This window comes from Balaenoptera borealis (assembly GCF_965194805.1).
Source record: "Balaenoptera borealis genome assembly, chromosome: 17".
NCBI lineage: Eukaryota > Metazoa > Chordata > Mammalia > Artiodactyla > Balaenopteridae > Balaenoptera > Balaenoptera borealis.
This window is the reverse complement of record NC_138876.1, coordinates 32,286,946-32,305,727: the sequence shown is the minus strand read 5'-3', so window position 1 is coordinate 32,305,727 and position 18,782 is coordinate 32,286,946. Positions and strand designations below refer to the sequence as shown.

General features: G+C 35.2%; 1 protein-coding gene across 3 annotated transcripts in view; it reads right to left on the bottom strand.

The window, feature by feature from the left end:
* Positions 1-18,782, bottom strand: part of LRP12 (LDL receptor related protein 12) — an 82,247-nt gene that overhangs the window by 28,305 nt on the left and 35,160 nt on the right. For 2 of the 3 annotated variants that reach the window (XM_082364294.1, XM_082364293.1), the window contains exon 2: positions 15,558-15,614. The exons of the other annotated variant lie outside the window; for it this stretch is intronic. In XM_082364294.1, coding sequence (XP_082220420.1) covers positions 15,558-15,614 — 57 coding nt within the window. The remainder of the gene's footprint in view (positions 1-15,557; positions 15,615-18,782) is intronic. 3 annotated transcript variants of the gene reach the window in all.

Here is an 18,782-nt window from a genome sequence, read left to right as displayed (position 1 = left end):
GGAGGGAGCTGTGAAGGAGGAAAAGTTTCCACACACTAGGAAGGCCCTTCACTGGTGGAGACGGGGGGTGGCGGGGGGGAAGCTTTGGAGCCATGGAGGAGAGCACAGCAACAGGGGTGCAGAAGGCAAAGCAGAGAGATTCCTGCACAGAGGATCGCTGCCGACCAGCACTCTCCAGCCCGAGAGGCTTGTCTGCTCACCCGCTGGGACGGGTGGGGGCTGGGAGCTGAGGCTCGGGCTTCGGAGGTCGGATCCCAGGGAGAGAACTGGGGTTGGCGGCGTGAACACAGCCTGAAGGGGGCTAGCGTGCCACAGCTAGCCGGGAGGGAGTCCGGGAAAAAGTCTGGACCTGCTTAAGAGGCAAGAGACCATTGTTTCGCGGCACGCAAAGAGAGGGGATTCAGAGCACCGCCTAAATAGGCTCCAGAGATGGGTGCGAGCCACAGCTATCATCGTGGACCCCAGAGACGGGCATGAGATGCTAAGGCTGCTGTTGCAGCCACCAAGAAGCCTCTGTGCAAGCACAGGTCACTATCCACACCTCCCCTCCCAGGAGCCTGTGCAGCCCGCCACGGCCAGGGTCCCGTGATCCTGGAACAACTTCCCCGGGAGAACAAATGGCACTCAGGCTGTTGCAATGTCACACTGGCCTCTGCCCCGCAGGCTCACCCCGCATTCTGTACCCCTCCCTCCCCCGAGCCTGAGTGAGCCAGAGCCACCGAATCAGCTGCTCCTTTAACCCCATCCTGTCTGAGCGAAGAACAGACACCCTCAGGTGACCTACATGCAGAGGCGGGGCAAATCCAAAGCTGAACTCCAGGAGCTGTGTGAACAAAGAGAAAGGGAAATCTCTCCCAGAGCCTCAGGAGCAGTGGATTAAATCTCCACAATCAACTTGATGTACCTGCATCTGTGGAATACCTGAATAGACAATGAATCGTCCCAAAATTGAGGCGGTGGACTTTGGGAGCAACTGTAGATTTGGGGTTTGCTTTCTGCATCTAATTTGTTTCTGGTTTTATATTTATCTTAGTTTAGTATCTAGAGCTTATTATCATTGGTAGATTTGTTTATTGATTTGGTGGCTCTCTTCTTTTTAATTATAAATATATATATATATATATATGTATTTTTCTTCCTTTTTCTCTTTTTCTGAGTGTGTATGTGTATACTTCTTTGTGTGATTTTGTCTGTATAGCTTTGCTTTTGCCATTTGTCCTAGGGTTCTGACTGTCCTTTTTTTTTTTTTTTTTTAGTATAGTTTTTAGCGCTTATTATCATTGGTGGATTTGCTTTTGGCTTGGTTGCTCTCTTCTTTCTCTCTCTTTTTTTTGTTACTTTTTTATTTTTACTAATTTTTTTCTATTTTAATAACTTTATTTTATTCTTTCTTTCTTTTCCTCCCTCCCTCCCTCCTTCTCTCTCTCTCTCTCTCTCTTTCTTTCTTTCTTTTTCTCCCTTTTCTTCTGAGCTGTGTAGCTGACAAGGTCTTGGTGCTCTGGCCAGGTATCAGGCCTGAGCCTCTGAGGTGGGAGAGCCGAGTTCAGGACATTGGTCCACCAGAGACCTCCCAGCCCCACATAATATCAAACAGTGAAAGCTCTCCCAGAGATCTCTATCGCAACGCTAAGACCTAGCTCCACTCAATGAACAGGAAGATACAGTGCTGGACACCCTATGCCAAACAACTAGCAAGACAGGAACACAAACCCACCCATTAGCAGAGAGGCTGCCTAAAATCATAATAAGGACACAGACACCCAAAAACACACCACCGGACGTGGACCTGCCCACCAGAAAGACAAGATCCAGCCTCATACACCAGAACACAGGCACCAGTCCCCTCCACCAGGAAGCCTACACAACCCACTGAACCAACCTTACCCACTGGGAGCAGACACCAAAAACAACAGGAATTACGAACCTGCAGCCTGTGAAACAGAGACCCCAAACACAGTAAGTTAAGCAAAATGAGAAGTCAGAGAAATACACAGCAGATGAAGGAGCAAGGTAAAAACCGACTGGACCAAACAAATGAAGAGGTGGTCTACCTGAAAAAGAATTCAGAGTCATGATAGTAAAGATGATCCAAAATCTTTGAAACAGAATGGAGAAAATACAAGAAACGTTTCACAAGGACCTAGAACTAAAGAGCAAACAAACAAGGATGAACAACACAATAAATGAAATTTAAAATTCTCTAGAAGGAATCAACAGCAGAAGAACTGAGGCAGAAGAACAGATAAGTGACCTGGAAGATAAAATAGTGGAAATAACTACCGCAGAGCAGAATAAAGAAAAAAGAATGAAAAGAATTGAGGACAATCTCAGAGACCTCTGGGACAACATTAAACGCACCAACGTTTGAATTATAGGGGTCCCAGAAGAAGAAGAGAAAAAAAAAGGGACTGAGAAAATATTTGAAGAGATTATAGTTGAAAACTTCCCTAATACGGGAAAGGAAATAGTCAATCAACTCCAGGAAGCGCAGAGTCCCATACAGGATAAATCCAAAGAGAAACACGCCAAGACACATATTAATCAAACTATAAAAAATTAAATACACAGAAAAAATATTAAAAACTGCAAGGGAAAGCAACAATTAACATAAAAGGGAATCCCCATAAGGTTAACAGCTGATCTTTCAGCAGAAACTCTGCAAGCCAGAGGGAGTGGCAGGACATATTTTAAAGTAATGAAAGGGAAAAACCTACAACCAAGATTACTCTACCCAGCAAGGATCTCATTCAGATTTGACGGAGAAATTAAAACCTTTACAGACAAGCAAAAGCTAAGAGAATTCAGCACCACCAAACCAGCTCTACAACAAATGCTAAAGGAACTTCTCTAGGCAGGAAAAACTAGAGGAGGAAAAGACTTACAATAACAAACCCAAAACAATTAAGAAAATGATAATAGGAACATACATATTGATAACTACCTTAAATGTAAATGGATTAAATGCTCCAACCAAAAGACATAGACTGGCTGAATGGATACAAAAACAAGACCCGTACATATGCTGTCTACAAGAGACCCACTTCAGACCTAGGGACACATACGGACTGAAAGTGAGGGGATGGAAAAAGATATTCCATGCAAATGGAAATCAAAAGAAAGCTGGAGTAGTAATTCTCATATCAGACAAAACAGACTTTAAAATAAAGACTATTACAAGAGACAAAGAAGGACACTACCTAATGATCAAGGGATCAATCCAAGAAGAAGATATAACAATTGTAAATATTTATGCACCCAACATAGGAGCACCTCAATACATAAGGCAAATGCTAACAGCCATAAAAAGGGAAATCAACACAATCACAGTAGGGGAGTTTAACACCCCACTTTCACCAATGGACAGATCATCCAAAATGAAAATAAATAAGGACACACAAGCTTTAAATGATACATTAAACAAGATGGACTTAATTGATATTTATAGGACATTCCATCCAAAAACAGCAGATTACACTTTCTTCTCAAGTGCTCATGGAACATTCTCCAGGATAGATCATATCTTGGGTCACAAATCAAGCCTTGGTAAATTAAAGAAAACTGAAATCGTATCAAGTATCTTTTCTGACCACAACGTTATTAGATTAGATATCAATTACAGGAAAAAAACTAAAAAATACAAACACATGGAGGCTAAACAATACACTACTAAATAACCAAGAGATCATTGAAGAAATCAAAGAGGAAATCAAAAAATAGTAGAAACAAATGACAATGAAAACACGACAACCCCAAAACTATGGGATGCAGCAAAAGCAGTTCTAAGAGGGAAGTTTATAGCAATACAATCCTACCTCAAGAAACAAGACACATCTCAAATAAACAACCTACTCTTACACTAAAAGCAATTAGAGAAAAAAGAATTTAAAAAACCCCGAAGTTAGCAGAAGGAAAGAAATCATAAAGATCAGATCAGAAATAAATGAAAAAGAAATGAAGGAAACGATAGCAAAGATCAATAAAACTAAAAGCTGGTTCTTTGAGAAGTTAAACAAAATTGATAAACCATTAGCCAGACTCATCAAGAAAAAAAGGGAGAAGACTCCAATCAATAGAATTAGAAATGAAAAAGGAGAAGTAACAATTTACAATGCAGAAATACAAAGGATCATGAGAGATTACTACAAGCAACTCTATGCCAATAAAATGGACAGCCTGGAAGAAATGGACAAATTCTTAGAAAAGCACAACCTTCTGAGACTGAACGAGGAAGAAATAGAAAATATAAACAGACCAATCACAAGCACTGAAACTGAAACTGTGATTAAAAATCTTCCAACAAACAAAAGCCTAGGACCAGATGGCTTCACAGGCCAATTCTATCAAACACTTCGAGAAGAGCTAACGCCTATCCTTCTCAAACTCTTCCAAAATATAGCAGAGGGGGAACACTCCCAAACTCGTTCTATGAGGCCATCATCATCCTGATACCAAAACCAGACAAAGATGCCACAAAAAAAGAAAAGTACAGGCCAATATCACTGATGAACATAGATGCAAAAATCCTCAACAAAATACTAGCAAACAGAATTCAACAGCACATTAAAAGGATCACATACCATGATCAAGTGGGGTTTATCCCAGGAATGCAAGGATTCTTCAATATACGCAAATCAATCAATGTGATAAACCATGTTAACAAATTGAAGGAGAAAAACCATATCATCATCTCAAAAGATGCAGAAAAATCTTTCGACAATATTCAACACCCATTTATGATAAAAACCCTCCAGAAAGTAGGCATAGAGGGAACTTACCTCAACATAATAAAGGCCATATATGAGAAACCCACAGCCAGCATCGTTCTCAATGGTGAAAAACTGAAACCATTTCCACTAAGACCAGGAACAAGACAAGGTTGCCCACTCTCACCACTATTATGCAACATAGTGTTGGAAGTTTTAGCCACAGCAATCAGAGAAGAAAAAGAAATAAAAGGAATCCAAATTGGAAAAGAAGAAGTAGAACTGTCACTGTTTGCAGATGACATGATACTACACATAGAGAACCCTAAAGATGCTACCAGAAAACTAGTAGATCTAATCAATGAATTTGGTAAAGTTGAAGGATACAAAATTAATGCACAGAAATCTCTTGCATTCCTATACACTAATGACGAAAAATCTGAAAGAGAAGTTAAGGAAACACTCCCATTTACCACTGTAACAAAAATAAAATACCTAGGTATAAACGTACCTAAGGAGACAAAATACCTGTATGCAGAAAACTATAAGACACTGACGAAAGAAATTAAAGATGATACAAACAGATGGAGAGATCCATGTTCTTGGATTGGAAGAATCAACACTGTGAAAATCACTATACTACCCAAAACAATCTACAGATTCATTGCAATCCCTATCAAACTACCAATGGCATTTTTCACAGAACTAGAACAAAAAATTTCACATTTTGTATGGAAACACAAAAGACCCTGAAAGCCAAAGCAATCCTGAGAAAGAAAAACGGAATTGGAGGAATCAGGCTCTCTGACTTCAGACTATACTACAAAGCTACAGTAATCAAGACAATATGGTACTGGCACAAAAACAGAAATATAGATCAATGGAAGAGGACAGAAAGCCCAAAGATAAACCCACGCACATACGGTCACCTTATCTTTGATAAAGGAGGCAAGAAGATACAATGGAGAAAAGACAGCCTCTTCAATAAGTGGTGCTGGGAAAACTGGACAGCTACATGTAAAAGAATGAAATTAGAACACTCCCTAACACCATACACAAAAATAAACTCAAAATGGATTAAAGACCTAAATGTCAGGCCAGGCACTATAAAACTCTTAGCGGAAAACACAGGCAGAACACTCTATAACATAAATCACAGCAAGATCCTTTTTGACCCACCTCCTAGAGAAATGGAAATAAAAACAAAAATAAACAAATGGGACCTAATGAAACTTAAAAGCTTTTGCACAGCAAAGGAAAGCATAAAGGAGGCGAAAAGACAACCCTCAGAATGGGAGAAAATATTTGCAAACAAAGCAAGTGACAAAGAATCTCCAAAATATACAAGCAGCTCATGCAGCTCAATATCAAAAAAACAAACAACCCAATCCAAAACTGGGCAGAAGACCTCCAAAGAAGGTCTTTGTATTTCTCCAAAGAAGATATACAGATTGTCAACAAACACATGAAAGAATGCTCAACATCACTAATCATTAGAGAATGCAAATCAAAACTACAATGAGGTATTACCTCACACCAGTCAGAATGGCCATCATCAAAAAATCTACAAACAATAAATGCTCGAGAGGGTGTGGAGGAAAGGGAACACTCTTGCACTGTTGGTGGGAATGTAAATTGATATAGCCACTATGGAGAAGAGTATGGAGGTTCTTCAAAAAACTAAAAATAGAACTACCATATGACCCAGCAATCCCACTACTGGGCATATACCTTAAGAAAACCGTAATTCAAAAAGAGTCATGTACCACAATGTTCATTGCAGCTCTATTTACAATAGCCAGGACATGGAAGCAACGTAAGTGTCCATTGACAGATGAATGGATAAAGAAGATGTGGCACATATATACAATGGAATATTACTCAGCCCTAAAAAGAAACGAAATTGAGTTATTTGTAGTGAGGTGGATGGAATCTGTCATACATAGTGAAGTAAGTCAGAAAGAGAAAAACAAATACCATATGCTAACACATACATATGGAATCTAAAAAAAAAAAAAAAAAAGGTTCTGAAGAACCTAGGGGCAGGACAGGAATAAAGATGCAGACATAGAGAATGGACTTGAGGACGTGGGGAGAGGGAAGGGTAAGCTGGGACGAAGTGAGAGAGTGTCATGGACATATATACACTACCAAATGTAAAATAGATAGCTAGTAGGAAGCAGCCGCATAGCACAGGGAGATCAGCTTGGTGCTTTGTGTCCACCTAGAGAGGTGGGATAGGGAGGGTGGGAGGGAGACGCAAGAGGGAGGAGATATGGGGATGTATGTATATGTATAGCTGATTCACTTTGTTATACAGCAGAAACTAACACACCACTGTAAAGCAATTATACTCCAATAAAGATGTTAAAAATAAATAAATAAATAAACAAAAAGTTAAGAATCAGTGCAAGCAGAAAACTTTATATTAATTTATAATGCACACTCCGGAGACTCTTTCATTACTTTCAGACTTATTTCCAGAAATCATACATTTCTATGGCAAGCAGGATATCCTATATCCAGGAAATCCTATATCCAGAATGAATATTAAATGGATATTCATTCCTCTGTATTAGTACAGATACTTAAGAATGAACACAGCGATATTTTTATTCCTATTATTTTTAGTGATTTTTTTAAGGACCAAAATATTCACTTGGTCATCAACTCTATTCAAGGCAGGTAATTCCTTGTTTCTTAAAGCTCACTAATGTCCAGAACAAACAAATAATAATCAGAGGCTACATGGCAGTAAAATAATATATATTTTAAAAAGTCAAGATAGGTACAAAATATGGAAAAAGATAGAAGGAAAAATAGAAAACACAGTTTTTTTAGTTCTAATAGTGTCACAGCACAATATGAATAAGATCAGAAGAGTACTCTTAATGGAACTAGCTAACTAGCTTTATCCTAAAACTTCTAAGGGCAAGAATAATTTTCAATTTTGCTAGCAAAGCATAAGATAAAATGAATCCAGAAGATTCAACCTTTTATATCTTTTTTTAAAAGGACATAAAAGGGCAATTTTTTTCCTGGAAGAGCATAAAAACGATTGATATGTTACCTCCATTTTCTAAATTTAAGCACTCCAGGTGAATGAAATGCTAAGCAAACTACGACTTCTATTTCCTGAATGGGAAAAACTATTAATTTCTGAAGTTTACTGTGATTCTTGCTGGAAACATAGAAGAGGTAAGGCAGAATCAGCACATGAGCAAAGATAAATTGGCCTTGGAGTTCACAATTTTCTAAGTCATTTCTATCAGCCTTGATATAGTTTTTAGTATACTCACATCTTCTTCTGAGAGTGTTCCAATCTTGGTGTCTTCTGTCAAGAGTGATACCCAGAAACAAACCTAATATCAGACTCTGTTAGGGAGGAGTAAAGAACTATGATGGACTTTGTTCTGGATACTGTATTTCTATCACTGCAGCTTAAGATCAAATCACCCCCTAACTTGTATTGGTCTGTTAGTCAACTTGAAAACCAAAATCCAGTTTGCTTACCTGCTAAGTGACTGGCTTTTGCACAATAGATGCATAGTATCTTTAAATCCATGCCTTAGCAAAAGTACAAAAAAGTAACATGATCTCACACTGAAGAATTATTCTCAAAGTAAAAAAAGGTTTATTCTCAAAGTTAAATAATGGAAAAGAAAATGTCAAATGTTTGAATGCAACTTGTTTTTTTACCTTCAATGGATCTGGCCCACTCACTTGAGCAGATAAACTTCACTTCTACCATCTAAGCAGCGCACACTTCTGTCACATTACAACCTGTTCTGTCTATGGTACTGGTACATTTAATGTTCTGCTGTTGAGTTTATTTATTGTTTATTATAGTAATATACAATTCTAAGATATAACAATCTTGCTATAAATATGTAATTGTTCAGTAAATATGTGACAACATATGAAATGTTATGACTATGTAAATGCTTCACATAAAATATATTATTGTATAATAAAATGTTATAAACAATATTTAATTATATAGCATATATTACATGTAAAAGTATATATAATATATAATATAATAAACATTTATAATATATAAACATTATAATACTATATACTATAGTACTATATAATACTACCATTACTTTCTTTTCTGAAACTTACAGGCAATGCTCTACTCCAAAAGCTGAAGTGTCTCAAAAATAAACTCTGAAGGCAGGCAATGCCTTTAAAAATTAATAGTTTCCTAAACTAATGTGTTGTTGGTTTTTAAAAAAACTGTACTCTGTCTTGTATTCTCCACTCACTTTCTTCATTTGAAGGACAGTTTCTTGGTTCACACTAAGTTCTATTTTTATATTCTAAAATCCTAAAAACCCTAAAATATATAAGCTTTCTTTTTCTTCTCTCCGTTTGAAACATGGATAAAAGACACTGTATTGGTCAAAAGAATTGGTGAAATTCTTTTTCGTAAGTTTAGCAAGAGGTCCAGGTATTTAACTGAATAATTGAAAATAACATTAAAATAACAGGAAAGGTACAAAGGGCGACTTGCACCTGCTGCTTTATTCATGCAATTTTTCTATATTTTAAAAAAAGCTGGAAACTGCTATCAAATAATTATAGTTTAAGCTTCATTTCCTTTCAGACTTTTTGTTTGGAAGATCTGAAAATTCTAGGATAATAAAAGTATTACCAGAGTAGATGTTCTTCCACAGAAACTTCAAAATACCGTATTATTATTTAACTGTGGTTAAAACAAAAGCCATTTTACTACAGTGCTCCACACTTCCGTAAAATGTTGCTAAACAATCTGTAAGCAAACTATTGCAATTTAGAAAATAATATCTCCTACTTTAAAAGGCCACAACTAAATTATTAGTTTAAAAAGGCTTATAGGACCAGCAGTGTGCTAGGCCTTTGAGTACTAGAATAGGAACTATAAAATGAAAAAATACAAAAGCAAGAAAGGGTGATGATTTTGATGAAATAAAAATTCTGACAGAACATAGGAAGAACAATGCCTAACTACTATTTTCTATACTCTGCTAATTCAGTTAATATGAACAAGGATTAAGAAAGAAACTTCCCAAGCAGATAACTCTCTTTCTCCACACTCAGAAGTTTCAGCCTTGCCTGACAAGATTTGAAGTCAAATGTAAAGTAGACTCAAGATAAGGCTAAGCTCAGGTAGAGCTTTTAGCTACAGATGTTATGAGGTACGAACATTTAGCAGCTGTATCACTGGTGAATTGGGAATAACGTGTTAAACTTCATACATAAAAACTTTCTAGTCGAGAAAGCACATGCCCCAACATCTGTTCGTTCCTACTAGCAACCAGAAAATCTTTTTTAAATTTCAGGGTAGTTTTTGCCTAACCATAAAAGAAAGCCAATCCTATTCTTTTATTCTTTGCAATGTCACAACTCCAGGCCATGAATCAAAAAGAGAAGTAAACAGTTACATTTCTGAATAGTTTGGGGAAAATAAAAGGTTGGGACTTTAATAGAAACATAGTAAGAAAAAGTTAAACCAGAAAAACATGATTATATGCAGTGTAAGTGCTCTCATACCTTGCAGATAGCTGTGTAGATCAGTACAATCCTTTTTGAAGGCAATCTGACAAAAGGTTTCTAGAGTCACTAAATTATTTATGACCTTTGATACAGTAATTCCAATTCTAGAAATCTATGCTAAAGAAATAATCTCAGAAATTAAAAAAGGGCTAAATATATATTAATATGTTCCTTGCAACATGATCCAGACTAGGGAGAACCCATTGGAAAAGAATCCATTGATATGTTTAAGAGCATTACACTTTGGCCACAGGATGGAAATTTTATACAGGCATTAAAATAACTATAAAAAAAATATATTCTATAAAATGTTAAATAGAAAAGGCAGGAGATAAAATTAGTTACAATCCAAATGCATATACAATTATCTTTAAGGTATGTACAGAAAAAGTACAAATGAAGTAAATTATAATATTATTAATTAGACCAAGAATGCAGGGTTAATGGGTGATTTTCGTAATCTTTTTGCTCTTTTTCCAATTTTTCTAAACGTTTAATGAAACTTGTATAATGCATAAACAGAATTTGTGAAAACAAGTAAAAAACTGACTTGGAAGTAATCAAGAGTAATGAGGACATAATCAAATTATATCTAGAATTACACTTTTTTAAAAAAATTGAAGTATAGTTGATTTACAATGTTGTGTTAGTTTCAGGTATCCAGCAAAGCGATTCAGTTATACATGTGTATATATGTATATATCTATTCTTTTTCAGATTCTTTTCCATTATAGGTTATTACATCTAGAATTATTCTGACTCAAATAAATATAGATTATAGAGTAAAATTCAAGTAATTCAAGTAAAATTAAAGTGGATACATATTAAAAATCAAATATATTTGTTCAATGTGTATAAATCAATCTGATCTAAAAAAATGTTTCATTCTATGTAGTAGATGAGCAATACATTAGCTATTTTACAAATTTAGACATTTAACAAAGAACATGAGGCATTTAATTTAGACATTTTTTAAAAGAACATTAAAATAGCCTTTCTATTGTCTCATATATACAATTATATTACTTGCAGTTTCTATGATATAATTTCATAATGATTTTCACATATTATTAGATTTACAAAAATACCATTTGTCTTTTCTCCTTTCTCTATTTTATAAATGAAAGCAGATTTAAAATTCCAAACCATGAAAAGTTCTAAAGAAAAAAATATATAAAAAAGAATACTTTATCCAATCATTCTTTTCCATTATACAACCACTAGATGTATACTTTTTGATAATTTACATTGTCTTATGACAATTCCTATAGCATAAGGACCAGCAAAAGGACAAAAACATATCTCTAAGCAAAGATTTGAGGAGGAGGAAGATGAAAATGACTAGAACGTTAGAAGTAGAAACAAATTACCCTAAGCATAAGAACCCAAACTATATTATCAAGCAAAAATTGTTAATTCCCATAAAAATTATATGAATAAACAAAACTAAGTACTTAGTACTACTCACAATTAAATAAAGTAAGAAAAATACTAAGTCATTTACTGCACACCAGACATTGTAACGAGGTCTTTTAAATAAATTCATGATCTAACTTAACGTGGTCATTATTTACCATAGGATTTACTACATTAAGGCCACATTACAGGGGCGTTTTTCACACGTCTACTTTCTCCATTAAATGGTAAGTTGCTGTGGCAGTACTATTTTACTTACTGCTAACTCCCACCCTTCTTGGCACAAGGTACACATCAGGTGTTTAATACATGCTGAATGAATTTAATTCGCTACAGATAGGGTGGCTCTACCTCCCAAACTGTCCAGGACAGTTCTGGTTTTGCCTGTGGTATCAGCATTATTAAAAACAGTATACCTTTTTGCTTTCAAAGTGTCCTGATTTGGACCACAAATTACCTGAAAACACTACTGCACGTAAGTTAAAATTCTTTCTAAAATGTCATTAAAATTTCCAGAATGCAAAGAATGAATGAGCTAAGGCACTGAGCACTGTCAAATAAAGTAGCAGAGGCGAAAAGAGCAGGTGAGGAGCAAGCAGGCAGCAAGAGCACTGAGCCACCTCACCACTTTTGCTGCTTGCTGGTCTCAAGAGAAAGCAAGTCCTGCATTTAGAGAGTCTTCCGAAAGCTAATTTTCCATTTATACCAGCACTGAAAGGGCTCTCATTGCAACTGGGGATGCAAGGAATTCAGAAGGCTTATACTATATCAAGCATTACACCTTCTACAGTTCCATATTGACTAAATAAAGAAAAATTGCAATGAATCTATATATCCAAAAGCACCTTTTGAGAGAGCATTCATTTATATTTTTAATGGTACGACTGGAATAGATTTCATGTTATTCTTCTCTTTCCATAGAAGAAAGATTTTATAAGACCAACCTTCAGAAAAACAACAAGGCATAAATAAGGTTTAACTGAGCTCGGAAATTAAGTAATTTATTGATACATAAATACATTTAATTAAAACACTCATTTTGTTACCGGCTGAACTGTGTCAACCCCAAATATGTTAAAGTCCTAACTGCCAGTACCTCAGAATGTGACTGGATTTGGAGACAGGATCTTTAAAGAGGTAACTAAATTACAGTGAGGTCATATGGGTGGGCCCTAATCCAATATGCCTGGTGTCCTAATAAGGAGAGATCAGGACGCAGATACACACAGAGGGAAGACCATGTGAAGATAACAGGTAGAAGACTGCCATCTACAAGCCAAAGAAAGGGGCCTCAGAAGAAACCAACCCTGCTAATACCTGGATCTTGGACTCCTAGCCTCCAGAACTATGAGAAAATAAACCTGTAAATCCACATAATTCAGCAAATAATATTCAGCAATAAACTTGTAAATCCACATAATTCAGCAAATAATTCAGAATATTTTCAAATATCTAATTCATATTATGAAATGATGCATGGTGAAAAAAAAACCCATTTAAAGAGCAAGAAAGGCCACTGGATTTTTGTAAAACAGAGAACAAAATGTTCACTGATATGGTTTCAGATCCCACTTGCAACTAACCTTTAAGAAACCACCACTTGTTGAGCTTTGGTATAGTATCAAAGAAGAGTATTCACAATTATCTGAAAAAGGCTATGGAAATACTCCTCTCTTTTCAAATTACACAACCATCTGAGGCTGGATTGTCTTCATATTGTCAAACAAAGCAATATGTTACAAAAGGCTGAGTGTAGAAACAGACGTGAGAATTCAGGTATCTCCTTTTAAGCCAATCTTTAAAAAGTTTGCAAAATTATAAAACAATACCATTCTTATTGATGTTTTTGTTTTGGAAAATACATTTTTAATAAAATTATGTTATTGATGTAAGCATGCAATAGAATTACTTTCATTAGCAAATGAATTAAGAAGTTTTTAAACAACTTCTCAGTTTTAATTTCTAATACAGTAAATATCAGTAACTATAACCTACGTAAACAAAAACTCTTTGAAGTCCTTGTTAGGGGTTGAATTGTGTCCTCCCCACACTCATTTGTTGAAGGCCTAACCCTCAATGTGACTGTATTTGGAAGCTAGGGACTTTAAGGAGGTAACTCATAAGGATGGGGCCCACTCCTGTAGGACTGGGGTCCTTATAAGAAGAGGAAGAGACACCAGAGACCTCTCTCTGAGTGCACATAGAGGAAAGGTCATGTGAGGACACAGCGAGAAGGCACCATCTGCGAGTCAGGAAGAAAGGTCTTCAGACCAGAAACCAACCCCACCAGCGCCTTGACCTTGGACTTCTAGCCTCTAGAACTGTGAGGAAATAAATATCTATTATTTAAGCCACTCAGACTTTGGTATTTTGTTATGGCAGCCTGAGCAGTCCCTGATATTGTTAAAAGCTTAAAAGGGGTCCTGAGAACAAAAATCTGAAAATCACTGAATTAGACAGTAACTATTCGGCTGTGTAAATTAAATGTTTCTACACAATTTCTTACTTCATAATTACAACTTGGAAAAGTAATCATAATTTTCATTAGCTATCCAAAGTAGAAAAAGGGAGAAAATTAAGATCAACTCTAAACAAACCTTTTTTAACTTGATGTACACAACTGTATGCCATTTGAAAGCATATGAAAATGGGGAAACACACTGTAAAAGAATTAACGCAGGCTGCAAAAGTGCCTGCTTTTCATTTTCAGGAAACCAGGCTTGTCAATCTGTTTGGCCTAGCACAGACTAACTCTTAGAGTACTTGTTAAGTCTATTCACTTTCTGCATATAAAATGAGACATAAAACAAAACAGAAAAACATTCAGTTTTCCTTCATGAGAAAAAAATAACCAAAAAATTCCAAGAAGATATGAAGAAATCAATCAATAAATTGACAAACATACCAAGTGCAATTTTTTTAATCACACAAAACTTATCAAGAATATAGGGAAATAATAAAGTAATAGTAAGAAACACAATTTCCATATATGCAGAAAATCAAAGATTCTGCTCTCCTAGTAATTGTAGTTGATAACGCGAAAATGGTATCAAAGTTTGGAAGTCACCCAAGAATGAAAAAAAAATTTTTTTTTTATTGAAGTGTAGTTGATTTAAAATGTTGTGTTAGTTTCAGGTATACAGCAAAGTGATTCAATTATGTGTGTGTGTGTGTGTGTGTGTGTGTGTGTGTGTGTGTGTATACACGTATGTATATTCTTTTTCAGATTCTTTTCCATTACAGTTTATTACAACATACTGAATATATTTCCCCGTGCTATATAGTAGTTCCTTGTTTTTTATTTTACATATTTAAGAATGAACATTTTAATAGTTACGGGCCCTTAAGTAATTATTAAGTTATAAAAGCTTAGATGAGTGGAAAAAATGCATTTACCTCAACAAGTTTCTGAATTTCACGCACACAAATATGTTGTTGGGTTGCTTTTTAATAACATAAATTGTGCACTCAAGTACTACAGTTTTATGCATAGTAGTATTTTTAATCTAAAAAATCAAGCAAAATGCTTAATTTCTAAGGCTCTAATGCTAGGAATAGCGTTCAAAATTACATTTTAATAAATTTCATTTCATATAACTTTGTATGTAAAGAAAACACTAATTCAACTTGAGCTAACTTTTCTCTTGGTTTAGTGTTTGTATGGAAAAATAATTATGCAGTCCGTTTGGAAAAATATAATCAATCCATGGGCATGCAAGTATCAATTTTATCTTATGAGAATTTCTCCATGTTCCAGTTACTTCATTCCTTATTACATGCTGCAAAAAGCAGTAATAATTTTTATAGCCAAATATCACTTCATAAGATACCAGGTGGCTGTCAATATTTACCATAGAAGTCATGCATGAAATTTAAACATTACAAAAAATGACTTACCAGTTGACACTCCTGAAATATGCACATTTTCAGAATGTTCTGCAAGAGCACCATTTCCTAAAATTAAACATAATGAATAAACTAATTTCCAAGATAAAATTAAAAAAAAATTTTCAGATTCTCGCTCTAATAGAAAAACAGGTACACAGAGCTACTTGTAATATCCAGAAATGAAATTAAAGTCTCTTACAATAATCTTCAAAACAGTCCTATGCAGCCCAAAATTATAACAGCAGTAGGGAAATCAAAACGTTTTGGAAATCACAACAATGTAGTGTAATATAAAGGCCAAATATATAGATCTGATTAATACCAGAAAGAATTTTCTATCAAGTTAATAGTCAAAAGATAACTTAGTACTATTAGCAGAAAAGAGACAATCATATACTTTTTAAAAAACAGCATTCCTCTAAAAGCACGCTTAATTAGTCCAGAATGTGCCTACTGCTGGGGTCACACATGTGTGTCCCATGTCCTATGCTTTGCATTACCTTCTAAATCCTTCAACATCTTCTCATCAACAACTCTAACAGTCTTTAGAGTAGGGACATGATTATACCCTATTTTGGTAGCCCCTGATTTTCTACACCTCCTACCACAAAGTTGGGCAAATGGAAGCATTCAAGTAACTTACTGAAATGAGTTACTAAGTGTCACCTAGTAAAATAAAAGTGGTTTTAAAAAGACTCCCATTTAAAGTAGAGATTATTTACTCCTTTAAATTAGTAAACAGTGTCCCTCAGCTGTTCTTTTTAAAAATTTAATTTAGTTTTATTATAAATTATTTCCATCTACCTCTGTTCTTTCTTTTCTTTCTACAAGTTGCTCATCTTTACTTCTAAAGTTTTCTCTCTCCCTATGCATTAGGTCAATTTGGCAACACAACAGTTCAGGAATCCAGCTGACAGAAAGAATTCTCCCTGGAGTGGGGCAGGGGAGGAAGCTAGGTGGGAGAAACCTAGAGGGCAAAAGCAGAATTCTCTTGATGGTTGAAAGAGTAGAGACAATAGCAAATATTATAATTAACAACTTATCTTTTACAACCATCACACTTCTATGGTTGCTTGATTACTGTATAGCATCCCCCAATGCGCTAAGTTTTGGGACAGCAGAATCTGTAAACTTGCCGCATCACTGTATGCACGGTTCCTAGAATAGAGCAGGTGCTCAAAGAGCTAACAAATGAATAAATGAGGGAGTTCATGATGATTAAATGAAATCATGCCAATTAAGCACTTGATATAGTGCCTGACACACAGCACTGAAGAGGAATTCATTTTTGTAACTGTGTAAAATATATTTTTACTATTACTAAAGAATAAAATAATAGTGATAAAACAACCTTCGTAGTTCAACTACAGCTACAGCCTTCAAAATGAAAAGAAATATTATGTTTCCCTCCATTAAAAATGATACAGTGGAAATGGTGACAAAGGTGTGTAAGCTATATTTATTACACAAATAAATCTGATTATTTATTTAAGTACTGTGCATTAGTACCACAGAGGCCACAATTTATTTTTCCTAACAATGTTAAATGCTACAGACATAGAAATGAAACTAGTAGAAAGCTCCCACATTATTTCTTTAATGTGTACAACTTATGAAAATTGGTATCCTAAACAAAATGGTATAAGAAACTGATTCAATAAAACAACTGACAAGATTTGCCAAAGGTCAGTATAAGTTGCCTAAACCTCTGCTACTTACAAGTATATCAGCAGTACTGGCATTACCGGGAGCTTATTAGAAATGCAGAGTCTCAGGCCTCACCCCAGATTATTGAATCAGAATTTACATTTTAACAAGATCGTCCCCCACTCCCAGTGATTTGTATGCACATTAACATTTGAGAGCCAATGGCTTAAACCTTCTACTTCTACAGTAGATACAACTCCAAATTAAAGCTGTGTAATTTGTGACCCTAAGGTTTCCAATATCCTTAAGGCAGCATATTAAATTATCCTCAGGAGAGTTTTAATATTAGATATATTTTATACATTAAATTTTTATTCTAATTCAGTAAACAGAGTAAAGATGGGCAGAAGGAAAACAGTAACATAATGCAGTATCTAAGACTGTGGATTCTGGACTAGATCGCTAGGATTCTAACACCAGCTTCACTTCTTACTTGCTGTGCAATTTAGAGCAAGTTACATAACCTCTTTGTGTCTTACTTTCATCTCAAAAACAGAGCAGATAATACCTATCTTATAGGGCTTAGTAGAATTCTTTATAATAGAAAAAAATAGAACTTAATCTACATCTCCGTCAGCATGTAAATGAATAAACTAAAAACAGGCTTACAATAAAATATTCAAAAAACTGAATTAAGTAATTCTATATGTACTCACTTGGAAAGATACACACATTGAGTTAAATATGTTTCAGAGTAACATTAGCATATGCTCTAACTTTAACTTTTAAATGATGTCTGTATAGTTACTGTGCCTATGTTACATAGGCATGTGATATATGCATGTACATGCATTTGCACACATACACCCAGAAGAGTCTAACGGTGTATACAAACTGAAATTAGAGAGGAAGGCCTCCTTTGTATACTTCAGCACCGACCGAATTTGCTACAACAGGCACAGAGTTCTTTAAAAAATTTATTCATATTATCAAAAAAAAACAGGCTGAGAGACTATAGTTCATTCCCCGTCATTCTAAATAAACAGAGGTCTGATAAATATTGTGTGAAATAAAATATTATAATTTCAGAAGTATTATTAATGACTTTAAAAACTGAAATAACCATACTTTAAGACATAAAACATGATACTATTGCTAATTTCCCACACATTTACTCTAATTTAAAAACAATCCGATTTAGAAGTTAAAAAGTCAATGATAATTTCTAATAACATCAAATAACTATTCCTTTCTTTGAGATTACATTAGGTATTTCTTATTCTAAGTATCACATGAAGTAAGTGGGCTACTTAATTTAGGTGTTCTGCCATTTTTACAAAAATGTCACTTACAAAATACAATTATTTCTATGTTATAAGCAGAGAGCACCGCCCCAAACTGCTTTGTTGATATAAAGCTCATTATATTTTTGCTAATGTCCCGCCCCCAACTCCTGAGAGAAGAAAACCCCACACATATGAGGATGTACACACACCATCTCCTGACTTTACATTGTAGACATGTTAGACATTCTCATAGAAGTCACCCTTTAAAGGTGCCATATACTGGAAAAATATACAGTCTGAT